The 21,533-nt window shown below is 42.9% G+C and overlaps 2 protein-coding genes and 1 long non-coding RNA gene across 4 annotated transcripts; 2 read left to right on the forward strand and 1 right to left on the reverse strand.

Moving 5' to 3' along the window:
- Positions 1-8,032: 8,032 nt before the first annotated feature.
- Positions 8,033-15,600, forward strand: LOC114853893 (NLR family CARD domain-containing protein 3-like). Of its 2 annotated transcripts, none has more exons than XM_055508298.1 (10): positions 8,033-9,417; positions 9,788-9,889; positions 10,027-10,105; positions 10,254-10,441; positions 10,513-12,306; positions 12,386-12,547; positions 12,632-12,805; positions 13,078-13,186; positions 13,516-13,558; positions 13,838-15,600. In XM_055508298.1, the coding sequence occupies exons 1-10, from the start codon at positions 9,326-9,328 to the stop codon at positions 14,365-14,367; spliced, it is 3,273 nt and encodes a 1,090-aa protein (XP_055364273.1). In that variant the 5' UTR covers positions 8,033-9,325; the 3' UTR covers positions 14,368-15,600. The 2 variants fall into 2 exon arrangements, with proteins under 2 accessions (XP_055364273.1, XP_040926399.1); XM_041070465.2 differs by having other exon boundaries at positions 8,034-9,417; positions 13,078-13,251; positions 13,512-13,558.
- A 132-nt stretch (positions 15,601-15,732) lies between these two features.
- Positions 15,733-19,469, forward strand: LOC129604008 (holocytochrome c-type synthase). The gene is made up of 8 exons (XM_055508299.1): positions 15,733-15,901; positions 16,582-16,690; positions 16,778-16,825; positions 16,899-17,032; positions 17,172-17,320; positions 17,445-17,564; positions 17,648-17,734; positions 18,162-19,469. Exons 2-8 carry the CDS (start codon positions 16,588-16,590, stop codon positions 18,358-18,360), a joined length of 840 nt encoding a protein of 279 aa, XP_055364274.1. The 5' UTR covers positions 15,733-15,901; positions 16,582-16,587; the 3' UTR covers positions 18,361-19,469.
- LOC114853895 (uncharacterized) lies at positions 18,792-20,602 on the reverse strand. The gene is made up of 3 exons (XR_003785686.3): positions 20,435-20,602; positions 20,276-20,341; positions 18,792-19,700 (listed from the first exon to the last, which is right to left on the reverse strand). It is a non-coding gene; the product is annotated as an uncharacterized LOC114853895 (long non-coding RNA).
- Between the last annotated feature and the right edge of the window lie 931 nt (positions 20,603-21,533).

Here is a 21,533-nt window from a genome sequence, read left to right on the forward strand (position 1 = left end):
AAATCAAACAGCAACACCAGTGTGTTCCTTTCGCACATCGCTCATCACACGTCGCTCAATAACAATACATTCCATTCACAGCATCAGAATCTCATGTTCTGGGTCGATCGGCAGTACGAGACCCAGTGACGGGCCGCTCCGAGGAGGAGAGTGCTGTGGTTTCAGTCACATGAAACAGGATCGTACAAGGTAAAGCGCTGGAACACATGGGCCGATCGCTCAGGGCCACTTCTCTGTCTGCAGTACAAAAGGAGACAGCATAAGCATGATTATACAGCAGTCAGGCATAATGACCACCTGCTAAATTTTGCACAGCTTCCATAATCCTGCCTTGATCAGCCGCTGGTTTCCTCGGCTGAGCTGCTCAGAGCACCGGGACCTTCCTCGTCGCTCCACCTGGACAGCTCTGCTTCTGCTTCACCTGCAAAGTCAGGCTCAGCGCTGAAGTATCTGTCTTTGCTTTTTTTCCAAATTAAAAGTCATTTGTTACTTTAGAGCTTGGAGGATTCAGGGACACAACTGGGCCACGCCGTGTTGCATTTGTTCAAGTGATGGTCCACAGTCACTGGCTGCACTCCCAACAATTCTGAGGTTTTGGTGAACCACTTGGCTCGGCTCAGACGTCCATGCAGTGAGGAAACGCAGGCTCTCATGGACTAATTTCACATGTGTGTCCCAGAGTAGATGTCGATGGTATTAATCATAATGCAATTTCATTCCAGAGGTATTAGGGTTATGAAAGGGTGACACAGCCTTATTTTTTAAGTATTTGGATATACTTCATAAAGTACTAGATGCTGAGGTTTTGTGCAGTATAGTGTATTATTATCACCACCAGCTTAAGCCTTCTGAGTTGTTCAACTAGTGACAGCTGGTTCCAGCTAAACTACCTTTTCCTCAGGACCACAGCATGCGACTTGCTGCATGCAGACGGTAGGAAGCTGTGCCTTTGTGAAAGGGCTGCATTACATGGCCTTTCACTACCTGTCACCTGAAAACACAACACACACTGACAGAGGCTGGGGTTATGGTGAAAGGTGTCAATGGAAACACTTCATTTGCTAAAGCAAACATCTGTCGAGTTCGCACCAGTTGCTCCTATGCAGCATCTATTCATACTGCACGCGCACGCACACACACACACACACACACACACACACACACACACACACACACACACACACACACTGTACACTCTTGGGTCATTTGCATTGGACTGTGTGTATGTGTGTTGGTGTCAGCCGTGATGGATGGGGAGCAGAAACATATGGTTTGCTATTGTCACCCTGGAAATCTCCCCTCACTATTGAGCTGTTTGCTTCGTCTCCAGGCGCTGGGTTTGACATGGGTGAGATAAGCCATGACTCACAATGCCACTGAAAGGAGAATAACATGAGCCACCTGGGGCCCAGTGTGAAGCCAAGGCTGTCAGCTGAGAGCAGAGCACCGTACCTATTTGCTGTATTTACACACTTAAAAGTTCAAAAACTCTCAGCTTCATATTCGATAGTGGCCTCTATGCTCTAGCTGGGTTTACTGTAAGTTTAAGGATACATTTGTCATTATTCTAGTTGATGACTAATGTACTTTCTAGAACTTACATGAACATCAAATAAATGTTTAATTAATCCCTAACTTAAACATCACAGCTTTCCAAATAAATCAATGCTGGTATTCAGGACGTACTAATGACAAACACAACTCCCTCGAGTCCCAACAGAGTTTTCTCTGATAAACTGGATCACAAAGGGCAGAGCCCTGCTGCTGTCAGCTGGAGACCCAGCATGCTGCGCTGCTGGCAACACGCCACTCAGTGAAGTCACAGCAGGTGTCCCATCAACACCTGCCATGACATCACCACAGGTGATCTCACGTAATCTCAGTGCGTTAGGGGAACGAGAGGATGTGGATGGTGTTATCATAAACGGCTGGCAGCATGTTTACACTATTTAGCTTATTATAAGGCTTCAAAGTCTATTTGAAGCTTTTTTCCTTGGTCTCCACTTCTCCACTTGTGCTTCGTTTTATATTTTAATTTCGCCAGGCGGAGTTAAAAACCCACAGGCTCATGAAAAACATTCAGACCACATTGTATATTAACTGAGAACAGAAATGTGAAGCTCTGTCAGTTGACATTTAGCTCATCCCAGAGCAAAACGCAAATAAGACCTTTCTCCGGTTGTTATGTTCTTTGTCTATTTTTGTCTAAAGCCCTTGGACTAATTCTAACAGTAAATCAAATTAAATTCTGAATGACTCCACAACTTATATCCTTCAAACTTTGACTCATCAAAATACAGTAAATGATTTTAGCTGGAACCATTAAAACAGATCACTACTACAACTACAGCTTTTGTGCGTCATAAAGGAACTTCACAGCCACATCTTCATGATTTCATTTCAAACAGTATTTGTTATTTTATAATTGTTACAGAGACAGATAGAATTTGAAACCGTGAATACTTTATCTACTCGTAAAGATGGTCTGTCAATTCGTCAGTTACTACAGTATGTGAAACCAAACACATCACAGCACTAATATAAATGATACGTTTTTCTGTCCATCCGTCACAGCAAATCCAGGCATTACTGCGAGCGTGTCAAGCGTTGGACACTGACGCTGGGTCTTGTATGTAGTATAAAAGCAAGAGGCCGCGCTTTCATGTCGGCCTCCAGTGCTTTAATTCCTGCTGCAGTGATATAAAAGTCTACTATTCCAGGGTGCGTTTGAGTGCGAGCGGTCGGGCCGAGGCTTCAGGAAACGTGGAATCCTCAGCACCATGTAGGCGGCTTAAATGTTCCGAGGCCCACATCTGCTAATGTGTGTGTGGTATGCGCACTTAATAAATGCCTCTTTATATGTGCGGGCAGTGCTTCAAAACAGCAATGTGGGCAGCACATCTGTAAACACATGGCCTTTATTCAGACTGAGGCCAAGATGGAGCCGTCCACTGCTTTTTCCATGTTCAGAGAGAAACATGCTATTGTGCAATACAGTAATAATGATTAGGGCTGAAGTTAATTTAATTATGTCAAACGTTGGCATTTCTGAAAACTGTTGACTGCATCCCTGTCATAGTCGTAGTCGCCCGCTTCGCTTTTTTATAGCAGCGCTCCTTGTATGCTGCTAGAGAATGAATCATGTTCCACCCTGAACTTCTCCGGTTCAATTCGACCTGGAGCCGCCTTTCGGTGCTGTAAACAAAACACTAATCATCCCAGAGACCAAATGGAGTGTTTCCCTTAAAACGTACGAGGACATATATTATGTCGGACAAGAATAATGTGCTGTCGTGAGTTGGGCCATGCGAGAAAACCAGTGGAAACACGCTTAAGCAAAACAAATGTGACACAGAAACAGTTCCAGGTCGTAACGGTGAGAACCGCTGCTCCACCAGTAGCAGCTAAACCAACAGCAGAGTTCTACAAAATAAAAAGACCAATGATTGTCTTCTACAGGCTGTAAATCATATTTGAAACATTTGGTTGCAAATGTTTGTTATTTAGCAAACTTTTCCATTTCAAGGCTTACGTGTAGTTGTTCACTGAGAGCTCTCGCCTGTCCTTCCTCTTATCTACAGTACTTTTGTCCGGCTCTTGTGAGGAGGTTATGGCTCCTGACGACTGGAACCACCAGGAAGCTGCAGGTCTTTGTCCATGATCACATCACTGCTGCTTGTTTTCTCTTCTCCAACCCCTAAACACAGCGGCTGGAGGCAGATGGCCGTCCATCCTGAGCCCGGATCTGCTGGAGGTTATACACTAGGTCCTCTCTAGTGTCTAAAAATTGGTTGAAAACAAAGTTCTTGACCTTAAAAATATGAACTGCTCATTCAGTAGTTGAAAAGGTGTAACACTGCACTAATAATTCATTTTACTTTATTTGCAGCTGATAAACGCTCCAGAGCATTTTCAGAAGAGATGTCATGAGCAGCCTGTATGTTATATCTGTTCAGTGTAGCAAATAATATGTCTTGCAACAGAGTCGCCACCATCTGTTTAAAAAAACATCTATAAAAAGACACTTTAGGCCACAATAACCAGTTCCCTGCTCTGTGTGTGCCTATATTTAACCCAGCGCCGTATAAATAGGGTGGATGCAGCTGCTTGCCCGTCTTACTGGAAAAAACATTGTGGATGGTACAATATTCCTACCTACCCCGGAGTCTTGGAATAAATACTGGCACACAAAGAACCTCAAAGTTTAAACAGCGTCCTTAAACCCATGTTTGTTTCCCAGCTAACGTTGTATTTTTATTTCTGATGTTGCACAAGCGCAAGCCAAGCAAACATCCATTCAGGGGAACATGACTGGTAACATGGTAATGTGATATATTATATCCTCTCTCTTCTACCACTTCACCTACCGTACCTCAAATATCGAAAGGCTTGTTCTATACCTACGAGTAAAGCTGTCATTAAAAAGCGTTCCTAAGGATGAACCTGTTACATTGTAACGCCCACCAGTCGGTTCGGTTGCTGCTGCCCCAGTGCTGCTGAGCCAAACCCTTCTCCTCAGGGCTGCCCTCCACTAACAGGACACAAGCTGTAATTTCCAGTTAAAACTGGGACGACCCCAACCACAGGGAAAAGAAGTCACATTTAGAGGCTTGTGGCCTAAAACGTCTTTAAACTTGAAATGAGCCAAATACTTAAATTAGCCTTGATTCTTTGTTCCCCTCTGTGCGTCTTCCTATTGTTTACACTGCGTGGAGGTCAGTCGGGCTGTGTTTGGGCGAGAAGAGACGTTTAGAAGCCTCTAACTTGTCATTTTCGGATTTGCATTTCAACAGAAAACGGTGGTTTAAAATTTTGGTTGCGTTTATTGATTTTGTGGATTTGAGCAGCTGTGACCAGAGCTGAAATGCACGTTGTCAGATAATCTGCCACGTGATTATTCAAGGGTGATGTGAGTTTCGAATCGAGACTGACACCTTCTCATCCACAGGTTCACTTTACATATCCATATTATATACTGTATATATAAAATATAGAATCTGCACCAACACCTTCTGATGTTCTGGGTGTACAAATAAGATGGCACCTTGCGTGACCAATGGTATATCTATTCTCACTCCACAGAATGCTGATAGATCTGTGACAGAACAGCGGACAGACGTAGACTTCACACAGTGAAGGACTCAAATGGGCTCAGGTTAGTTCATTCTCATATACAGTACATTACCACCACAGGCAGAGCTTGTGGAAGTCCCACTTCCAGCACAGCCATGTGATTAATAGCTTTAATTACAAAATGAGAACCCTTGTCCCTGCAGATCGTCCCATCTAGGAATCATTTTTGTCAGTAATACCTTTGCCATCACGTTTTGCATTGATCCACATTGACCACATATGGTGAGACAGTATTTATATGCCTTATCTTGGCGCTAATTCAATTAAATCATAATGCGTTCAAAGTTTTTCTCACTTGTGCTGGTTTGTTGTATGTAGCACAAATCACCCAGGACTGACCTTTAAAACCCCTTTCCACTGATGATCCAACCCACGCGTTAATTTAGCAAAATAAGGTAAAAAACTGTTTGGGCAGACAGAAGCATCCACACTTTGGTTGCCTTTGGAACAGAATCAACCCTCCTGGTGCGTGCAGTGCATTTGTAAACTGCCACCAGACATTTTGTCATGGTTCTGTTGAAACCATAGTCAGATTCAGTCCAGGGCGTTACAGTTTCACCTGCTGTCAGTTTACAGGCAGTTAAACTCGATTCAGCAGTCTGAGCAGAGCACTGTTGAAGAAGAGAACCTGAATTGATTGGTTCAGACCCAGACCTTTCTTTTATCAGGCTCTCTAAAAGCGGACTCATCTGTGAAGAGATTTAAACCAGGATAAGGTAGTGGTGTTTCCTGCAGGTCTGTTGGAGAAAAGCAGCGGGGTTAAGTCAGAGAGTGAAACTGAACTGAAAACGTCACATTTCACCTCCATTCTGCTGTGAGAGAAATGCCACCATGCAGCTGTGGACTGACTGGACTGCGGAGCAAGTTTCATTTCAAGGAAGACGTTTTCAGATTCAAGTGTCGAGGTTTTACTGTAGGTGCCTGTAGTTGGAGATTTTTACCGTGGATGAGAGCACTCAGAGAGGCTTCAAGGACGGCGTAGGTGGGAATGAAACGAAATGCAATAAGAACACATTCCAAGTAAAGGTATCATCCATTTCTTTGTTACAGGTTTAGGAGGAGTCTATATTGACCTTGTGACCTTTTAAAAGTGCCACTGTGTATTTTCATATTTATCTTGTGTGGTGCTGCGAATGAAAATATCATCTACATACTGCAGCAATATATATACACACATGCATATATATTGTTGATCTTTCAGGCATTTACCCCACTTTTCTTGCTCTAACCATGCTTATATAAGCCCTCTTTAAAAAGGACCTGTCTGTGTAAATATAGCCTCTAGTTGATTTCCTGCAGGAACAGACGTACTTGTCACCTCATGTGTGATCAAAGCCAGAGCACCGGAAAACAAAAACAGATAAAAGCACAATGAGTGAGGGAAATGTATTAAAAAAAGAGCAAACTGAAAGAAACACAATCATATCCATTTTTGACCCAGCTGTGAAACGCACTGGAATTAATCAGGAGTACAAAGCCGCGGAGAAAATAGTTGGCAATGGAGGCCAGAAAGAGTCCTGTTAAATAAGACTGTATTTACAGGCTCAGCTGTGACATTACCCTACGACACCTGAACTGATTTCACAAGCTATGACGGTGTAAACACAGAGATGCTGGCAGGATGGGCCAGAGCAGAGAAGAATAAGGACTTACACTGCTCTCATGTTCAAAAATAATTAATTTTAATTAATAATTTTCAAATAAATAATTAATTATCATATAGCATATGCTGCAAGGAAACTGGGCTCCTTATTTTCTGTCACAGACTTACATGAGCAAACAAGTCAGTCAAGTGCCAAGTGACGACACCACCGGAGAGAAAGACTAGCGGCAAAACAAAGCATGAGCATGAAACAATTAAATAAGTAAAAGTCCACATAAGAGTCTTATCACAAACGATTACAGCTGAAGTGCTAAATTAGTCACATATGATTATACATCTACGGCTATATCCCCCTTTGCAACATTAAAGTCTTATTCCTGGCATGAAGATGCTGTGCGAAGTTCTGGAACATAGGGAAGTCCTCTGCCTCGGCCAATTTAACATGAATGAAAGGACCTGTGTGAAAGGCCAGGTTTTAATCAGTGAGGCAGGGGTTATGTTTCACATTAATTGCAGTCTGGAGTTTTTCAGGGATTTGACTTGTTGCTTAGGTGAGACTGGAAATGTCTGTCCTGTAGTTCACATGTCGACCACTAGGGGGGGGGGGGGCTCTAACGTGTTGAAACGTGTTGAATGAAAATACAGAAAGCAGGCACTCTAATCTTGCAATCACACGCTCCATCCTTCAAACTCTGAAGATGCCTGAGCTCCTCCCCTCACCTGCAGTCAGGAACCACAGCCACAGTCTCAGACTTGAAGGTGCTGCTTCTCATCCAATTGGTCAAATAACTGACACAAACCTTGTTTTGCAAAAATAGTTTTGCAAAGGTTGTAGCAGGAATAATATATACCATTATAGGTTCCCTGTAAATACAATTTAGATCCAAAGCTTGTCATGTAAAGTCTTACAACTTTAGCTCATCTGTGTGTTTCTGGTCTCATCACCTTTTGTGAGTAGACAGATGTCAGAAGGGATCACACGGGGCCGAGGAGAGGTCTAAGTGTGACTCCACATCATTCAGGTTCACTTCAGGGTGTTGTTCAGCATCAGTGAAGGATCATAAACGTCTTCCTGTAGTGGAGTTTCTCTGTCAGACAGCGCCACCTAGTGGACAGATGCTAGATCTCCGACGTCTGATGTGACCTATCTCCTGTGTTGGTTTCACTGGTTCCGACGTTACACGAGGACTCTGAAGCTCTGAAGGTGTGACAGAATCCAAGCCACACCATCAGCCAAGCATGCCACGAGTGTCAGAACTGGTCGGACAGGATCCACTTGGCTGAGGCGCATTGATCCAGAACGCTGAGACACACATGGACTCTTAAGCTCAGTCCACATGTGTGGACTGTCCCAGAAGCTGCAGAGTTCTCACATGGACTCAGTGCGTCTGAAGGGAAGTGCAGCTGCTTGGATGTCACTTACTGTACACGTGGTACAAAGAAAAAAAAGAACAGCCCTGGGATGGAAACAGGTTTTTCTGGTTGATGTTGTTTGTTTACTTTTTATAAACATGATCACGCTACAACTTACACGACTTTGGAGAATCAAGCTGTAGCACTGGACCTGAACTCTGTTGACCAGGTAGAGCTGTGAACCTGTAGCGCTGGTGAGAGCGATTTGTTTGGATTCTGATTCTTTTCTGTCGCTGCTGCTGTTTGTTTATCATCAGGGTAACAGTAACATTAATGTTTTTGTCTCTGCTTCAAACAGAAACTTTATCACATAAATCTACTTGTGAATGTTTGAATTTGGTCTCAATCTAAAGTTTTTGGCGGTTACTGATGAGGATGATGACGCCTTCCTCCTCTTTCTGCCAGTAAAAAGTAGATGTGATATGACGTCCCTTGGGATTTATAGCATCATAAGCATCACGATGGTTAAACTGGTCTCAGACCGGTATACAATAGAAAGAGACCGCCGTTTTTACTGATTGTTTGTTTGTTTGTTTTTGTTTATCTTCTTTTAAAACCACCAGCAGCAGCCTCGTTCTTGGCGGGTGACAAGTTTTGAAAGTGTTTTTTCCACGAACGACACGTCGGATAGGATAGGACTTAATCCCACAATGGGAAAATTCTTGTGTTACCAAGATACACATTTCTGCAATTGTTAGGTCATAACAATTATTCCTTTCGAACGTGCACTGCAGCCATAGAGGAACGCGGACTTCTACGCAGACCGCGCCACATCCATAGAAGTTCCCGGCGAACGTTTGGACGGACACCTGTCGCTCAACAAACACGTCACCAGAGTAATGTGTTTACGCTAGGTGTTTACAGTATGAACAAACACCGCGAGATTTCCCAGACAGCTCGGGAAACTGTGCGAGATCTCGACAGAAATATAATACGCCAAAAATATCAAATAAATCAGCCCTTATACAAAACCATATTATGGACAAAAGCTTGGAACTTATGTGCATAACAGAATCAATTATTATTATTATTATGACTTTGTCATTAAATGGTGGTGAAGCACAATTACAGTAACTTCTTCCTTGTGTTTGGGGTCTAGCTGGAGCTCCTACCTCTCTGTGGCTGGATGTTAAATGTGAACTGACCTCATGTCTCCCAGCAGGTGTGGACTCAGCTATGAATCAGTGTGAGCACAGAGAGGAGGGGGCTTCTCCCTCTAACAACATGACAGGACCATGTGGGGATCCTGAGAGCCAGAGCAAGTCTCAGTGAGTTGAGGATCTCTGTCCATGTCAGAGTCACTGTTGCATCATTATTCACACTCAAGGTCACTCTGGCCACTCAACTAGTCAGCAAGAGTTTAGAAAAGCAAATTATGAACCGCTAAGTGTCCTAGTTACCAAAGAGCTGACCACGATTTAGTCAACACACCACTAAGAGCAGAAGCATCTTTCATCAGGTGACATGAAGAGGAGAATGTTACTCATCCACTTTCTCTATTTACGTTACGTAAGTTTCTATCAACTTCTATAGAGTTGCTAACAGTCTGGTCACAGTTCATTTGTTATGGTTAGTAGAGATTCTTATGATTTTACCTTCAGATTCAGTTATCAGCTTCTAAAGCTTCATTTGTGTCAGGATGCAGAGGCAGAGATCAGATTCTTCTGGACCCAGCAGGGTCTGTGAATGGTCTATGATTCAATCTATTTACTTCAAAGATGAACAACCTGCTGATGGAAGGTGAGAAGCTGAAACAAATTGTTTTATTGACTCACTGAATCTGTATAAAAAGCGTACTCACAATCATAACTTCCAACAATTCCCTTATGGCTGAAAACTGTTTGATCTGGTCTACATTACGTTTCGGTTTCCACCAGAGATGATGAAGAGAGCTCAGAGGTTCCCAGAGATCAGTCTGCCAGGCAGCATCAACCAGACCTGGACTCTGTGTTTCTGGTTTGTACATGTCCACACACCATGTAGCACACTTTTCTTATTAACTCCAACAAACCCTGGTCGAACCTTAAACCAGCAACCAGGTTCAGACCAGCAGTTCTTCAGATACCCGAGTTAAATTAAATATCCGCTTCTCATTGTGTTCCAGCTGCTGGAGGAGAACATTGTCACCTTTGTGAAGATTGAGCTGAAGAAGATCAAAAGCGTCCTGAGAGCAGATTACCCAGAATGCTTAGAGAGTCAGAAGGATGAGGAGCAGGAGTCATTTCTGAAGATCACGCTGAACTTCCTCAGGAGAATGAAGCAGGAAGAGCTGGCTGAGCGACTGCACAACAATAAGAGGATGATGTTCGCATGTCCAAACTCTACTAATAAGATCCACACATTTTCTTTTTTGTTTGTTTAGGAACTGATGCTGCAGTGTGTCGATGTAAACACAAGTCTAACCTGAAGCAGAAGTTCCAGTGTGTGTTTGAAGGCATCGCTAAAGCAGGAAACCCAACCCCTCTGAACCAGATCTACACAGAGCTCTACATCACAGAGGGAGGGACTGGAGAGGTCAACAATGAACATGAGGTCAGACAGATTGAAACAGCCTCCAGGAAACCAGTCAGAGCAGAAACAAGCATCAGACCTAAGGACCTCTTTAAAGACTCAGCTGGAAGAGATGGAGCCACCAAAACAGTGATGACAAAGGGAGTGGCTGGCATTGGGAAAACAGTCCTAACACAGAAGTTCACTCTGGACTGGGCTGAATACAAAGCCAACCAGGACACAGACTTCACATTTCCATTTACATTCAGAGAGCTGAATGTGCTGAAAGAGCAAAAGTTCAGCTTGGTGGAACTTGTTCATCACTTCTTCACTGACACTAAAGAAGCAGGAATCTGCAGGCTTGACCAGTTCCAGGTTGTTTTCATCTTGGACGGTCTGGATGAGTGTCGACTTCCCCTGGACTTCAACAATACTAAAACCCTGACTGATGTCACAGAGTCCACCTCAGTGGATGTGCTGCTGACAAACCTGATCAGGGGGAACCTGCTTCCCTCTGCTCGCCTCTGGATCACCACACGACCCGCAGCAGCCAATCAGATCCCTCCTGGCTGTGTTGACCTGGTGACAGAGGTCAGAGGGTTCACTGACCCACAGAAGGACGAGTACTTCAGGAAGAGGTTCACAGATGAGCAGCAGGCCACAACAATCATCTCCCACATCAAGACGTCACGGAGCCTCCACATCATGTGCCACATCCCAGTCTTCTGCTGGATCACTGCTACGGTTCTGGAGGATGTGTTGAAAACCAGACAGAGACCAAAGTTGCCCAAGACCCTGACTGAGATGTACATCCACTTCCTGGTGGTTCAGACCAAAGTGAAGAACATCAAGTATGATGGAAGAGCTGAGACAGATCCACACTGGAATAAAAAGAGCAGGAAGGTGATTGAGTCTCTGGGAAAACTGGCTTTTGAGCAGCTGCAGAAAGGAAACCTGATCTTCTATGAGTCAGACCTGACAGAATGTGGCATCGATATCAGAGCAGCCTCAATTTACTCAGGAGTGTTCACACAGATCTTTATAGAGCAGAGAGGACTGTACCAGGACAAGGTGTTCTGCTTCGTCCATCTGAGTGTTCAGGAGTTTCTGGGCGCTCTTCATGTCCATCTGACCTTCATTAAGTCTGGAGTCAACCTGATGTCACAACAACCAAAATCCCCGTGGTCTAAACTGATTAGACTTGAGCTAAACCAACTCCATCAAAGTGCTGTGGACAAGGCTTTACAGAGTCCAAACGGACACCTGGACCTGTTCCTTCGCTTCCTCCTCGGTCTTTCGCTGCAGACCAATCAGATGCTCCTACAAGGCCTAATGACCCAGACAAAAAACAGCTCACAGACCAGTCATAACACAGTCCAGTACATCAAGAAGAGGGTGAGTGAGACTCTGTCTGCAGAGAGAAGCATCAACCTGTTCCACTGTCTGAATGAACTGAATGATGATTCTCTAGTGGAGGAGATTCAACAGAACCTCAGATCAGGACGTCTCTCCACTGATAAACTGTCTCCTGCTCAGTGGTTGGCTCTGGTCTTCATCTTACTGTCATCAGAAGGAGATCTGGGCGTGTTTGACCTGAGCAAATACTCTGCTTCAGATGAGGCCCTTCTGAGGCTGCTGCCTGTGGTTAAAGCCTCCAACAGAGCTCTGTAGGGTCAAATGGAAATGAGCCTGGTTACGTTCGTCTTCACCCAGAACATTTTAACTGGTTCACTTTGTTCCCCTCAGACTCGGTGGATGTAACCTGTCTGACAGAAGCTGTGAAGCTCTGTCCTCAGTTCTCAGCTCCCCGTCCTCTAGTCTGACAGAACTGGACCTGAGTCACAATTACCTGCAGGATGCAGGGGTCCTTCAGCTGTCTGCTGCACTGGACAGACTGGAAACCCTCAAGTAAGGTTTTAGGTTTTTAAAAATGTTAAAAATGTTTTAAAAAGTAACAATATGATACATTCCAAATGTGTTAATCATCTTCAGGCTTGGAGGCTGTAACCTCTCAGAGAGAAGCTGTGAAGCTCTGGCCTCTGTTCTCAGCTCCCAGGCCTCTCGTCTAAGAGAACTGGACCTGAGTAACAATGACCTGCAGGATTCAGGGGTGAAGCTGCTTTCTGCTGGACTAGAAAAACAAGACTGCAGACTGGAAGCTCTCAGGTCAGTATGTGACTCATTTGAACCAGTCATCAGACAAGTTGAAAGGACATGAGACATCCTTTCCCCCGAACTGGCATCTGTGATGTCTCTTCATGATGGTGGAAACTCAGCTGTGGATCAGCTGTTGATCAGACTTCAGAGTTACTGGGGCCACTTTGTTTATATACTTTTATTTTGTACCTTTTTTTACAATTATCAGGTCACAACAGTTAGTCCAACCAACAGGGTTTGTATCTTCATATGGAGGATGTGTTAACTTTGTCTGTGCTCAGTTTGTCAGGTTGTATGATCACAGGTGAAGGCTGTGCTTCTCTGGCCTCAGCTCTGAGCTCCAACCCCTCCCATCTGAAGGAGCTGGACCTGAGCTACAACCATCCAGGAGACTCAGGAATGAAGCCGCTGCTTGTTGGACTGGAGGATCCTCACTGGAGACTAGAAACTCTCAGGTGAACACATACTGTAATATGGGCAGAACAGCTTTTAGCTCGAGATATCGCATTCCATCGCATCTTGCATTTAGTTTAGCTTCGTTCTTGTGTCTTTTCACTCAATCTTGGAACGTGGGGTTGATGATTTCTACAGTATTTCCATACTGTTCATACGTACATACCTGCTCTCAGGTGAGCACAGACTCTCTGTGGAACTTATTTAAAGTGGGAGCGAGTAAAGGTTTTTGAAGCTGGTTCTGACTGCTCTCTTCCTTCAGGTTGGACTGTTGTGGACTGCAGATGATGAAACCTGGTCTGAGGAAGTGTGAGTGTGTTTTAAACTTGACACAGATACACATGCTCCACTACATTTAGTCAATTCAGTCAGTTTGAGGTTTAATACTCAGAAAGAACTAACTGCAATGTAAATGTGAACTTTGTCCTGGAGTTAAGAATTTTATAAGAGAGCTTGTTTCTGCTGCGTTGAAAGATGAGGGTCCATTATTATCAGTGATATTTTATTCAGTCGCCACCTTCATAAAAATATTGCTGAATTCTGATATCCTATTGTTGTTGAGTTGAGTTGTCTTTTCCTCTCCATCAGGGGTCTGTGAACTGGAACTGGACCCTCACACCGTCAACACAAAGCTGCAGCTGTCTCACAACAACAGGAAGGTGACACGCGTGAAGAAGGCTCAGCCGTATCTCGATCAAGCGGTCAGATTTGACGTGTGGCCTCAGCTGCTGTGTGGAGACGCTCTGACCGGTCGCTGCTACTGGGAGGTCGAGTGGAGAGGAAATGTTGATGTTTCAGTGAGTTACAGAGGGATCGGACGGAAAGGAGACAGTTACGACTGCTTGTTCGGAGGAAACGCTCAGTCCTGGTGTCTGAACTGCTTTAGCGGTCATTACGTCGCCTGGCACAATAACAGGGCCAGATCTCTCCCCTCTCCCTCCGTCTCCAACAGAGTATCGGTGCTGGTGGACTGTTCTGCTGGGACTCTGTCCTTCTACTGTGTCTCCTCTGACAAACTGATCCACCTCCACACCTTCAGCACCACGTTCACTGAACCTCTGTATCCTGGGTTCAGGATCACTTCTGGTTCAGTCACTCTGTGTAGTGTGAAGGTGTGAGTGTCTCTCTACTTGAAGCCTGTTCTGGATCAGGGTTGTCGGGCTGCTCAACCGCCTCTGAACTTATTTCCTGTGGCCAGAAAAACGACTTAACCATTAATGCATTTCATATATTTTTATATTGTAGACAAAACAAACTTGCGTTCTTCAGTGTCAGACCAAAAACAGAGAAATCTAATAAACATCTTTACGTAACCAGGTGAACCAGGTTATACTGTAATAATGTTATAATTACACAAAACCTGATTATTGCACTATATAAAATACTGTAATGCTACGACAGATGCACCACCCCCGAGTCTTCCCTTTTCCTCATGACTTCTGTGGGTGAGGTGGGTGCTGTTTCGCAGTACATTATGCATTACATTATACAATACAATAGTTTCATACAGTCTAGCCTAGTCATTTTGGTGCCGTAGGCGAGAACATGGACCCCCCCCAAAAAAAGTGAGCGGTGCCCCCTTAAGCCATTTCGCCATTGCCCAGAGCCAGCCTTGGTTTCATGTCAAGTGTTGTTCAGATTGTTTATATTTTATATTGTTTATGTTCAGATTCAGATTGTTTATATTTTTAAAAGTATCAATAAATATATATATTGAAAGCGGTACAAAGTAAGCTAACTTCAGTTACACTACGTGTTTGTGTCCGGTGCATTTGGGTACAGGAGAGATATTTACCCAGGTGCGGGTTTGTGTTTTATTCTTTACCAGCATAAACTGGAATTATTCTGAATCCGGACTGTGAGTCTCTACTATTGTACAACCACTACACAACGCAGAATTACACTGGTTACATTTATGCAGAATCAGAATTGTTATGAAGACAGTTGGTTTAATGTATAATCAATGTATTAGTTTACTATTACATGAATAGCCACTTGTTGCCATCTGTCATTAATTAACAACAATCCACAGAAATGTTTTTTTTTCCTTTTTAATTACCGAAATTAAACATTCAATGTTTGAGACACCAGTAAAAAACACAAAGCATGAATATTGAATCAAACGGTGGCTTTAATCTAAGTAATAAACTGTGTGCGGAAGTGGAAGTTTGACCTCTAGTGACATCATCCAGTACAACACAGTCGAACATACAGTAGATATCCCACAAATGCTTGAATGGAATGAGACCTGGAGAATTTGTAGCTACAGTAGATCAGCACCTCTGACTCCACCATTACTGAACTAGGTTTGTTTTGTCGCACTGAGCATGAATAAAATACATATGACAGTCTTCATATGTCATTTGGTCAATAGAATTTAACTATATAAGGATGACTGTATAACATGGCGTGCTCATGTGTCTTGTCGCCCTCCAGTGGACGTCATTATTGGTCTTTATTGGAGCAGTACTGTGGATGACCAGAGGCGGCAGCAGCGCAGCGCTCGCTTGTTCTGTGACGTAAATCGCACCACCTGAAGAAGTCTTACATCCGGCACATGCCGCACCTTGGATAACCCATCTGTCCTGCACGTTGACATTGGGAGCGTAACGTTAGTAACGTTATCCGGACACAGCAGCGCTTGTGTAACAGGTTAGTTATTGGTCCGCTTTGGGTTGGTTTGCGTTTTGTCTCGGTTTGTTTGAACAGACAGAAAATGCATAGATTCAGTGTTATCCACGCACCGTGTTCACATGACTATAAAATAGTCTAGCAAAAAGCAAAGGATGCTAGCTGCTAGCTCTTCCTGGATCATTTGGCTTCGTGTTCATTAAGTCTTTATTACGATGAGACCCATTTCATAATTCATTTTTATTCTGGTATGTTATAAACAAAGTAAATTTTGCGGAACTAGAGCTCAGTTATCTGTGTAACAAGGTAACATTTTATGTTAATGTCCAGGTTTAATCTAATATTTTATTGTTTAACCTGTTGTAACCCTTTTATAATTAATTAGGTTTGATCCTATAAAGAACGATTTAAATGTTCTTGACAATATACGGCTTTAGATATTGTTGTATTGTATAAAAAACACAGTTATTTCATGTCGTTCAGTGAAACTTAATTTCCAACCTTCGTTGCTGCAGATTGTTACTGGTTACTGGTTACGTGTTTAATCCACTACTTACTTCCTCCTATGATAATATCCAGACTTGGGATAACATGTGACGTTAAATGCAATTGCTGGCTCACCAGCTTATATGCACTTTTACTACACTTTATGTTAAATCATAACCACGCATGTTTTTGTCGTTCCATGGTCACCATGACAGGGTGGAATGGGAGCCTCTGGATCTACACCTGCTGCTCCTACAGTTAGGGCGGAGGCTGTCTCCCCTCCTCAGGGCTGTCCCATGCACCATGAAGCCCAGCCTGTGAAAGGTAGTGCTATATTAAAACAGAGCCATTGACTAATATTATGTTTCATAATATTGAGAACAACTTGCATTTCTACATCTTCCACTCTAGTGTCTCCTCCTTTGGAGTGTCCCATGCATCAATCTCAGCCTGTACAAGGTAAATTCTGTGCAGCGAGTTGCCTCCTGTTTGTTACATAAGTATATATTTCAGCTGTTTTTGTCCTCTGCAGCATCACCTCCATCAGGATGTCCAATGCACAGAGCAGAAGCAGGTCCGGCTCATCAGGAACGGGCCTATGAGTATGTGGAGTGTCCTATGAACGCTGCAGCAGACACGAAGAGTGATATTGACCCAGCAAATATGGTAACTACACCAATTCGGCTTAGGGAACGATAGAGTGGGTGAATGGAGAAAGGAGTGAGAATGTGAAAGCTGCCCAAGAATGAATAAATAATGATGCAAAATTATATTGATGTTTTTTCATTTGACCTTTTGTGTACAGATGCCGCCTCCTAACCAAACCCCAGCTCCAGACCAGCCTTTCCAGCTCTCAGTCACCAGGCAGGAATCCAACATTCCCCGTCATGGTGCAGACAAGAACTGGGTCTACCCATCTGAACAGATGTTTTGGAATGCCATGCTGCGGAAAGGGTTTGTTCTTAAAACATGGACTTTATATATTATTAAGTAGCTAATGAAACGTATGAAGAAAATCAAGTCAGCAGGTACAAGTATTTGTTGTGTGATGTGTCCTTTGTGTGTGTGATCCTTGTAGGTGGCGCTGGCGTGATGATGCCCTTACAGCTCAGGACATGAACAACATCATTAAAATCCACAACCAGAACAATGAGCAGGCCTGGCATGAGATCCTCAAATGGGAGGCCATGCATGCACAGTGAGCCATGAAACAAACAACAGCCTTCTTTAAGTTGTTATGCAGTGTTTCTTTAAACCGTCTCATCTCGTGTCCTCTTCCAGTGAGTGTCCATGTGGTCCGACCTTGAAGAGGTTTGGTGGGAAAGCCACGGAGTACTCACCCCGGGCTCGCTTCCGACACTGGATGGGGTGAGTCAGCTCATAGAAGAACTTATAAATGATATTGTTATTGAGACCCACTTTTAAGCCTTTATATAATTTCCCATGCGTTTACTTCCTCATTGTCTTGGCCGCTCATTCCTCGTAAGGGTTGTGGGGTTCACCCTGGGCAAACTATTCAGACTATCACATATATATATACAGGACAACCTCTCACACTCACACCTACTGGACGGGCAATTTAGTCCAATCCACTTAACTGGACACCGAAAACCCACACAGACGTAACGAGAACATGCAGACTCTACACAGAAAGACACATTTTCTGTGAGGAAAGAGTACCAACCACAACACCACTATATCACCCTTTTTATATTTTCTAAAATTAAATTTAAATGTTCCCAAATGTGTTTTTCATTTGTCTAAATTATGAAAAAAAAATTCTCCCCATTTTAAGGTATGAGCTGCCTTTTGACCGCCACGACTGGATTGTCGACCGCTGTGGTAAGGAGGTGCGCTATGTCATAGACTACTACGAGGGTGAAGTCAACATGGACAACTACCAGTTCTCCATCCTGGATGTACGCCCTGCCGTTGACTCTTTAGGGGCCATCTGGGATCGCATGAAAGTGGCCTGGTGGCGCTGGACCTCCTAAGACACTGAGACTTGCAATAGGGTGGCAGTGTAAACACACAAGGACTGTGGATATGCCCTGTCATTTCTGCTTATGGCAATATATGTGGTGCTGTACTTATCAGACATTTTAACAGCTCCTCACTCAATGAATACAGCCTCATATTTGCTGTTAGTAAGGTTTATTTCAGACTTACTTTCATTGCAGCTAATATTTAATACAGGGGCATTATATTGCTTCCAGTAATCTGTTCAACCACAAAACACAAGTGTTACAGTCCCACATTACCTACATTATTTATGTTTAAAACCTTTGCTTTGGGGGTGATTGTGTATGTAATTTCTTTCAAGACAAATATGATAAACAAACCAATTCACCACATTTGCAGCCTGTTAAAAAAATCTAGTCCTTCATACCCACAACTAGCCAAAATCTAAAGAGAAAGCACAATGTGTGTTAATGTAGTGATTTTATTGAAATGAAACTGTGAAATGAATCTCCAAAAGGTGCAGGTACATGCTGTGTATTACCCATTCGCACAGTGGAAGTCCAGTATTAAACAGATTAATGTAAGAATACTGTATTATTTGCTAAAATTCTGTAGAGATGAAGTACATGTCCATGTACACAGCCCACATCTGTGAATGTCTAAAATGATTTTTATTGATAATCTTTATTGACCTAGGCAGAGGTGTTGATGATTCTGCTGGGTATTTGAGGTGTTGCTTGTTTTCACTGACCACCACCCGACTGCAGTCTTTATGGGCTGCATTAAAGACAACACCTCTTTCCCCTTTCTTTTTTTTGCCCCTTTGACATCACATGGACATGACAGTAGATGGTATGAAGGTAAAACCAAAGCCAGATGACCAATTCATAAACTCTCATGTTCTTTGCTTACTTTGTTTTCTGTTTCACATAAAAAGGGATGAACTCTATAAAAGTTGTTGAGAATTTTGTTAATCAGCTCTGTTTTATAGTTTTGTGGCTGGTTTTATTTATTGATTGAATAAGCGTAGATTTCATTTTCTACAACATTTCCTGTATCAAAAGCGATTTTAGGTCTGGTGGTCAACAAAATGTGATAAAGCTGCTACTCCCCTGAATAAAATGTTTGTGGTCTTCTACTACATGCTGGCAAATACAAATATAACTGAAGAACATCCGGTGGCTGCTAGTCAGACTTTCAGTTCAGTTAATGTACATCCATCCATCCATCCATCTTTGACCGCTTATCTGGGGCCGGGTCCCGGGGGCAGCAGTCTAAGCAGACAGCTCCAGACATCCCTCTCCCTGGACACTTCCTCCAGCTCTTCCAGGATGACCCCAAGGTGTTCCCAGGACAGCCCAGACCAGTCAGTCTGGACGTGTCAGCATTCCATTAAAAGAGGAGGAACCCCTTAAGACTTTCTACATTATCAGAGCTTTAGCTACATGTAATATACACATGTTTTATGTTGTTTTATTCAAACCTGGGGTATATGTAATATTTTAAAATCTTTACATATTATTGTCATGGGTGTGCTTTGTTTTGGCTATGTTGCTTCATGAGTCAGTTGAAATTGTGATGCATCAACACAGGAGGACATGCACTGATGTCTCACTGCTTCATTATCCCTCATCAAATGGGAGATGGTGTTTCCAATTATGCCACAAGGACAACCAACTTATGTAGAGCAATTTAAAAAGCAGAATTTGGACGGAACCAGGATCAAGTAGGTGAGGCAGGCATTGTTTACACCTCATATGCTCTTACTGATTGTAGCTGCCAGAAATTCTACTAGAGAAGTCACCATTCAACAAGGGAACCACACAAAACAGTAATAAAGCACCACATTTTTAAGAAGCTCTAAAATATTTTGACCAATATTTAAAACATACATTAGCAAAGTTTTTTATTTTTTAAAGTTAAATGTAGGGAGGTGTTTTAACTTACTTTTCTTGCACTTGGTACAGATGCAGTGTGAGCAGGTGCAGGATCCCCCACACTTGCAGCTTCCAGCTAAACAACACACAAGGCAGGTTAGATTTGTCTTGATCAGTTTAATAAAATAAGAGAAATCAATAAGAACCAAACAGTTGTATAAACACTTACTCTTGACACACTCGCAACGATCCATTCCTTCAGTTGATGCTCTTCTTTTCCAGGGAAGCTGATATTTCAGTCTTTAGTTTAGTCTACGCTTTGATTGGTACAGTAAGCGAGGGACTGGCTCTTTTATACAGTAGCTTCATTGGAACAGAAGGGCCGTGTGCAAAAGGCGTCTGTCACGCAGTACGCAGGCACGCTGTGAACGATTTAGGAGGCGTGCGCACAAGTTGCGTAGCAGTCATGGCAGTAACGGAGGAATTAGCCGAGAAAATGTTGGCGTGTAATTTAAAAATTACATAATCTCCAAGACCCTGGGAAATCACCCACCTTAAAAAAATAAATATTTTTAAACGGAGAAAAAAAATTGATATATAAAACAGTATACACTCGTTTATAAATATACAAAATAAACAAAACTCCATTTAAGGTCACTAAATATCTAACCCTGTAGGGAAATAGTTTTTCTTTTCATGTACTTTGTGTGACCAGTTGTGATGCTATGAGCAAAAACTGCACTGCAAGTCCTCCGTTAGAATATTTTCAAAATACAGGCTATATAGGATATACATATATATACAGGATATATACTAAATCCAACCATTAGTGCGCTAATTATTATTTTAATAAAATATTACAAAAAAATATCTGAAAAAATAGGCACTGCGATTATTTTCGATTATTTCAATTACACAGTGTTTAATTTGGATTTCTATTGTTTTAGGTCTGTGCACACGGTACAGACAAACGTCTACTTTATTATCGTTCCTTTGCACCCGCACCCGCCTTCTCACCCGCCGCTCGCGAACAAGTTTAGGAAAGGAAGCGACAACATGTTGTTGCATTCACGTACCGCGAGGTTTGTAGAATTCCACGCTCACCAAGGGAAACGTACAATGGGCTCTTGTTTTGAATCTTGCATTGATAATTAGCCCTATTAGCTCTACAAATAGTTTGTCCAATTTCTTATTGGATTAGCTATGCGTTTACACGTTCCCTTTTCATTTCTGATGCAAAACACATTGAACTACCACTCGACCTTTAAGTATTGATTACACTCTAATGTACGAGCTTGTGTTAGGAACTTAAAGCCGCATTTGTCGTC

The sequence above is a fragment of the Betta splendens genome, chromosome 4, assembly GCF_900634795.4.
Source record: "Betta splendens chromosome 4, fBetSpl5.4, whole genome shotgun sequence".
NCBI classification, from domain to species: domain Eukaryota; kingdom Metazoa; phylum Chordata; class Actinopteri; order Anabantiformes; family Osphronemidae; genus Betta; species Betta splendens.

Bases quoted from the DNA above. Each gene is read 5' to 3' on its own strand.
- LOC114853893 (XM_041070465.2), top strand. From the start codon at position 9,326: ATGAATCAGTGTGAGCACAGAGAGGAGGGGGCTTCTCCCTCTAACAAC. The intron at 9,418-9,787 runs GTGAGTTGAGGA...CATTTGTGTCAG, and splicing joins GAGAGCCAGAGCAAGTCTCA to GATGCAGAGGCAGAGATCAG. The intron at 13,559-13,837 runs GTGAGTGTGTTT...CCTCTCCATCAG, and splicing joins GAAACCTGGTCTGAGGAAGT to GGGTCTGTGAACTGGAACTG.
- LOC129604008 (XM_055508299.1), top strand. From the start codon at position 16,588: ATGGGAGCCTCTGGATCTACACCTGCTGCTCCTACAGTTAGGGCGGAG. The intron at 16,826-16,898 runs GTAAATTCTGTG...TGTCCTCTGCAG, and splicing joins TCAATCTCAGCCTGTACAAG to CATCACCTCCATCAGGATGT. The intron at 17,321-17,444 runs GTTTGTTCTTAA...TGATCCTTGTAG, and splicing joins AATGCCATGCTGCGGAAAGG to GTGGCGCTGGCGTGATGATG.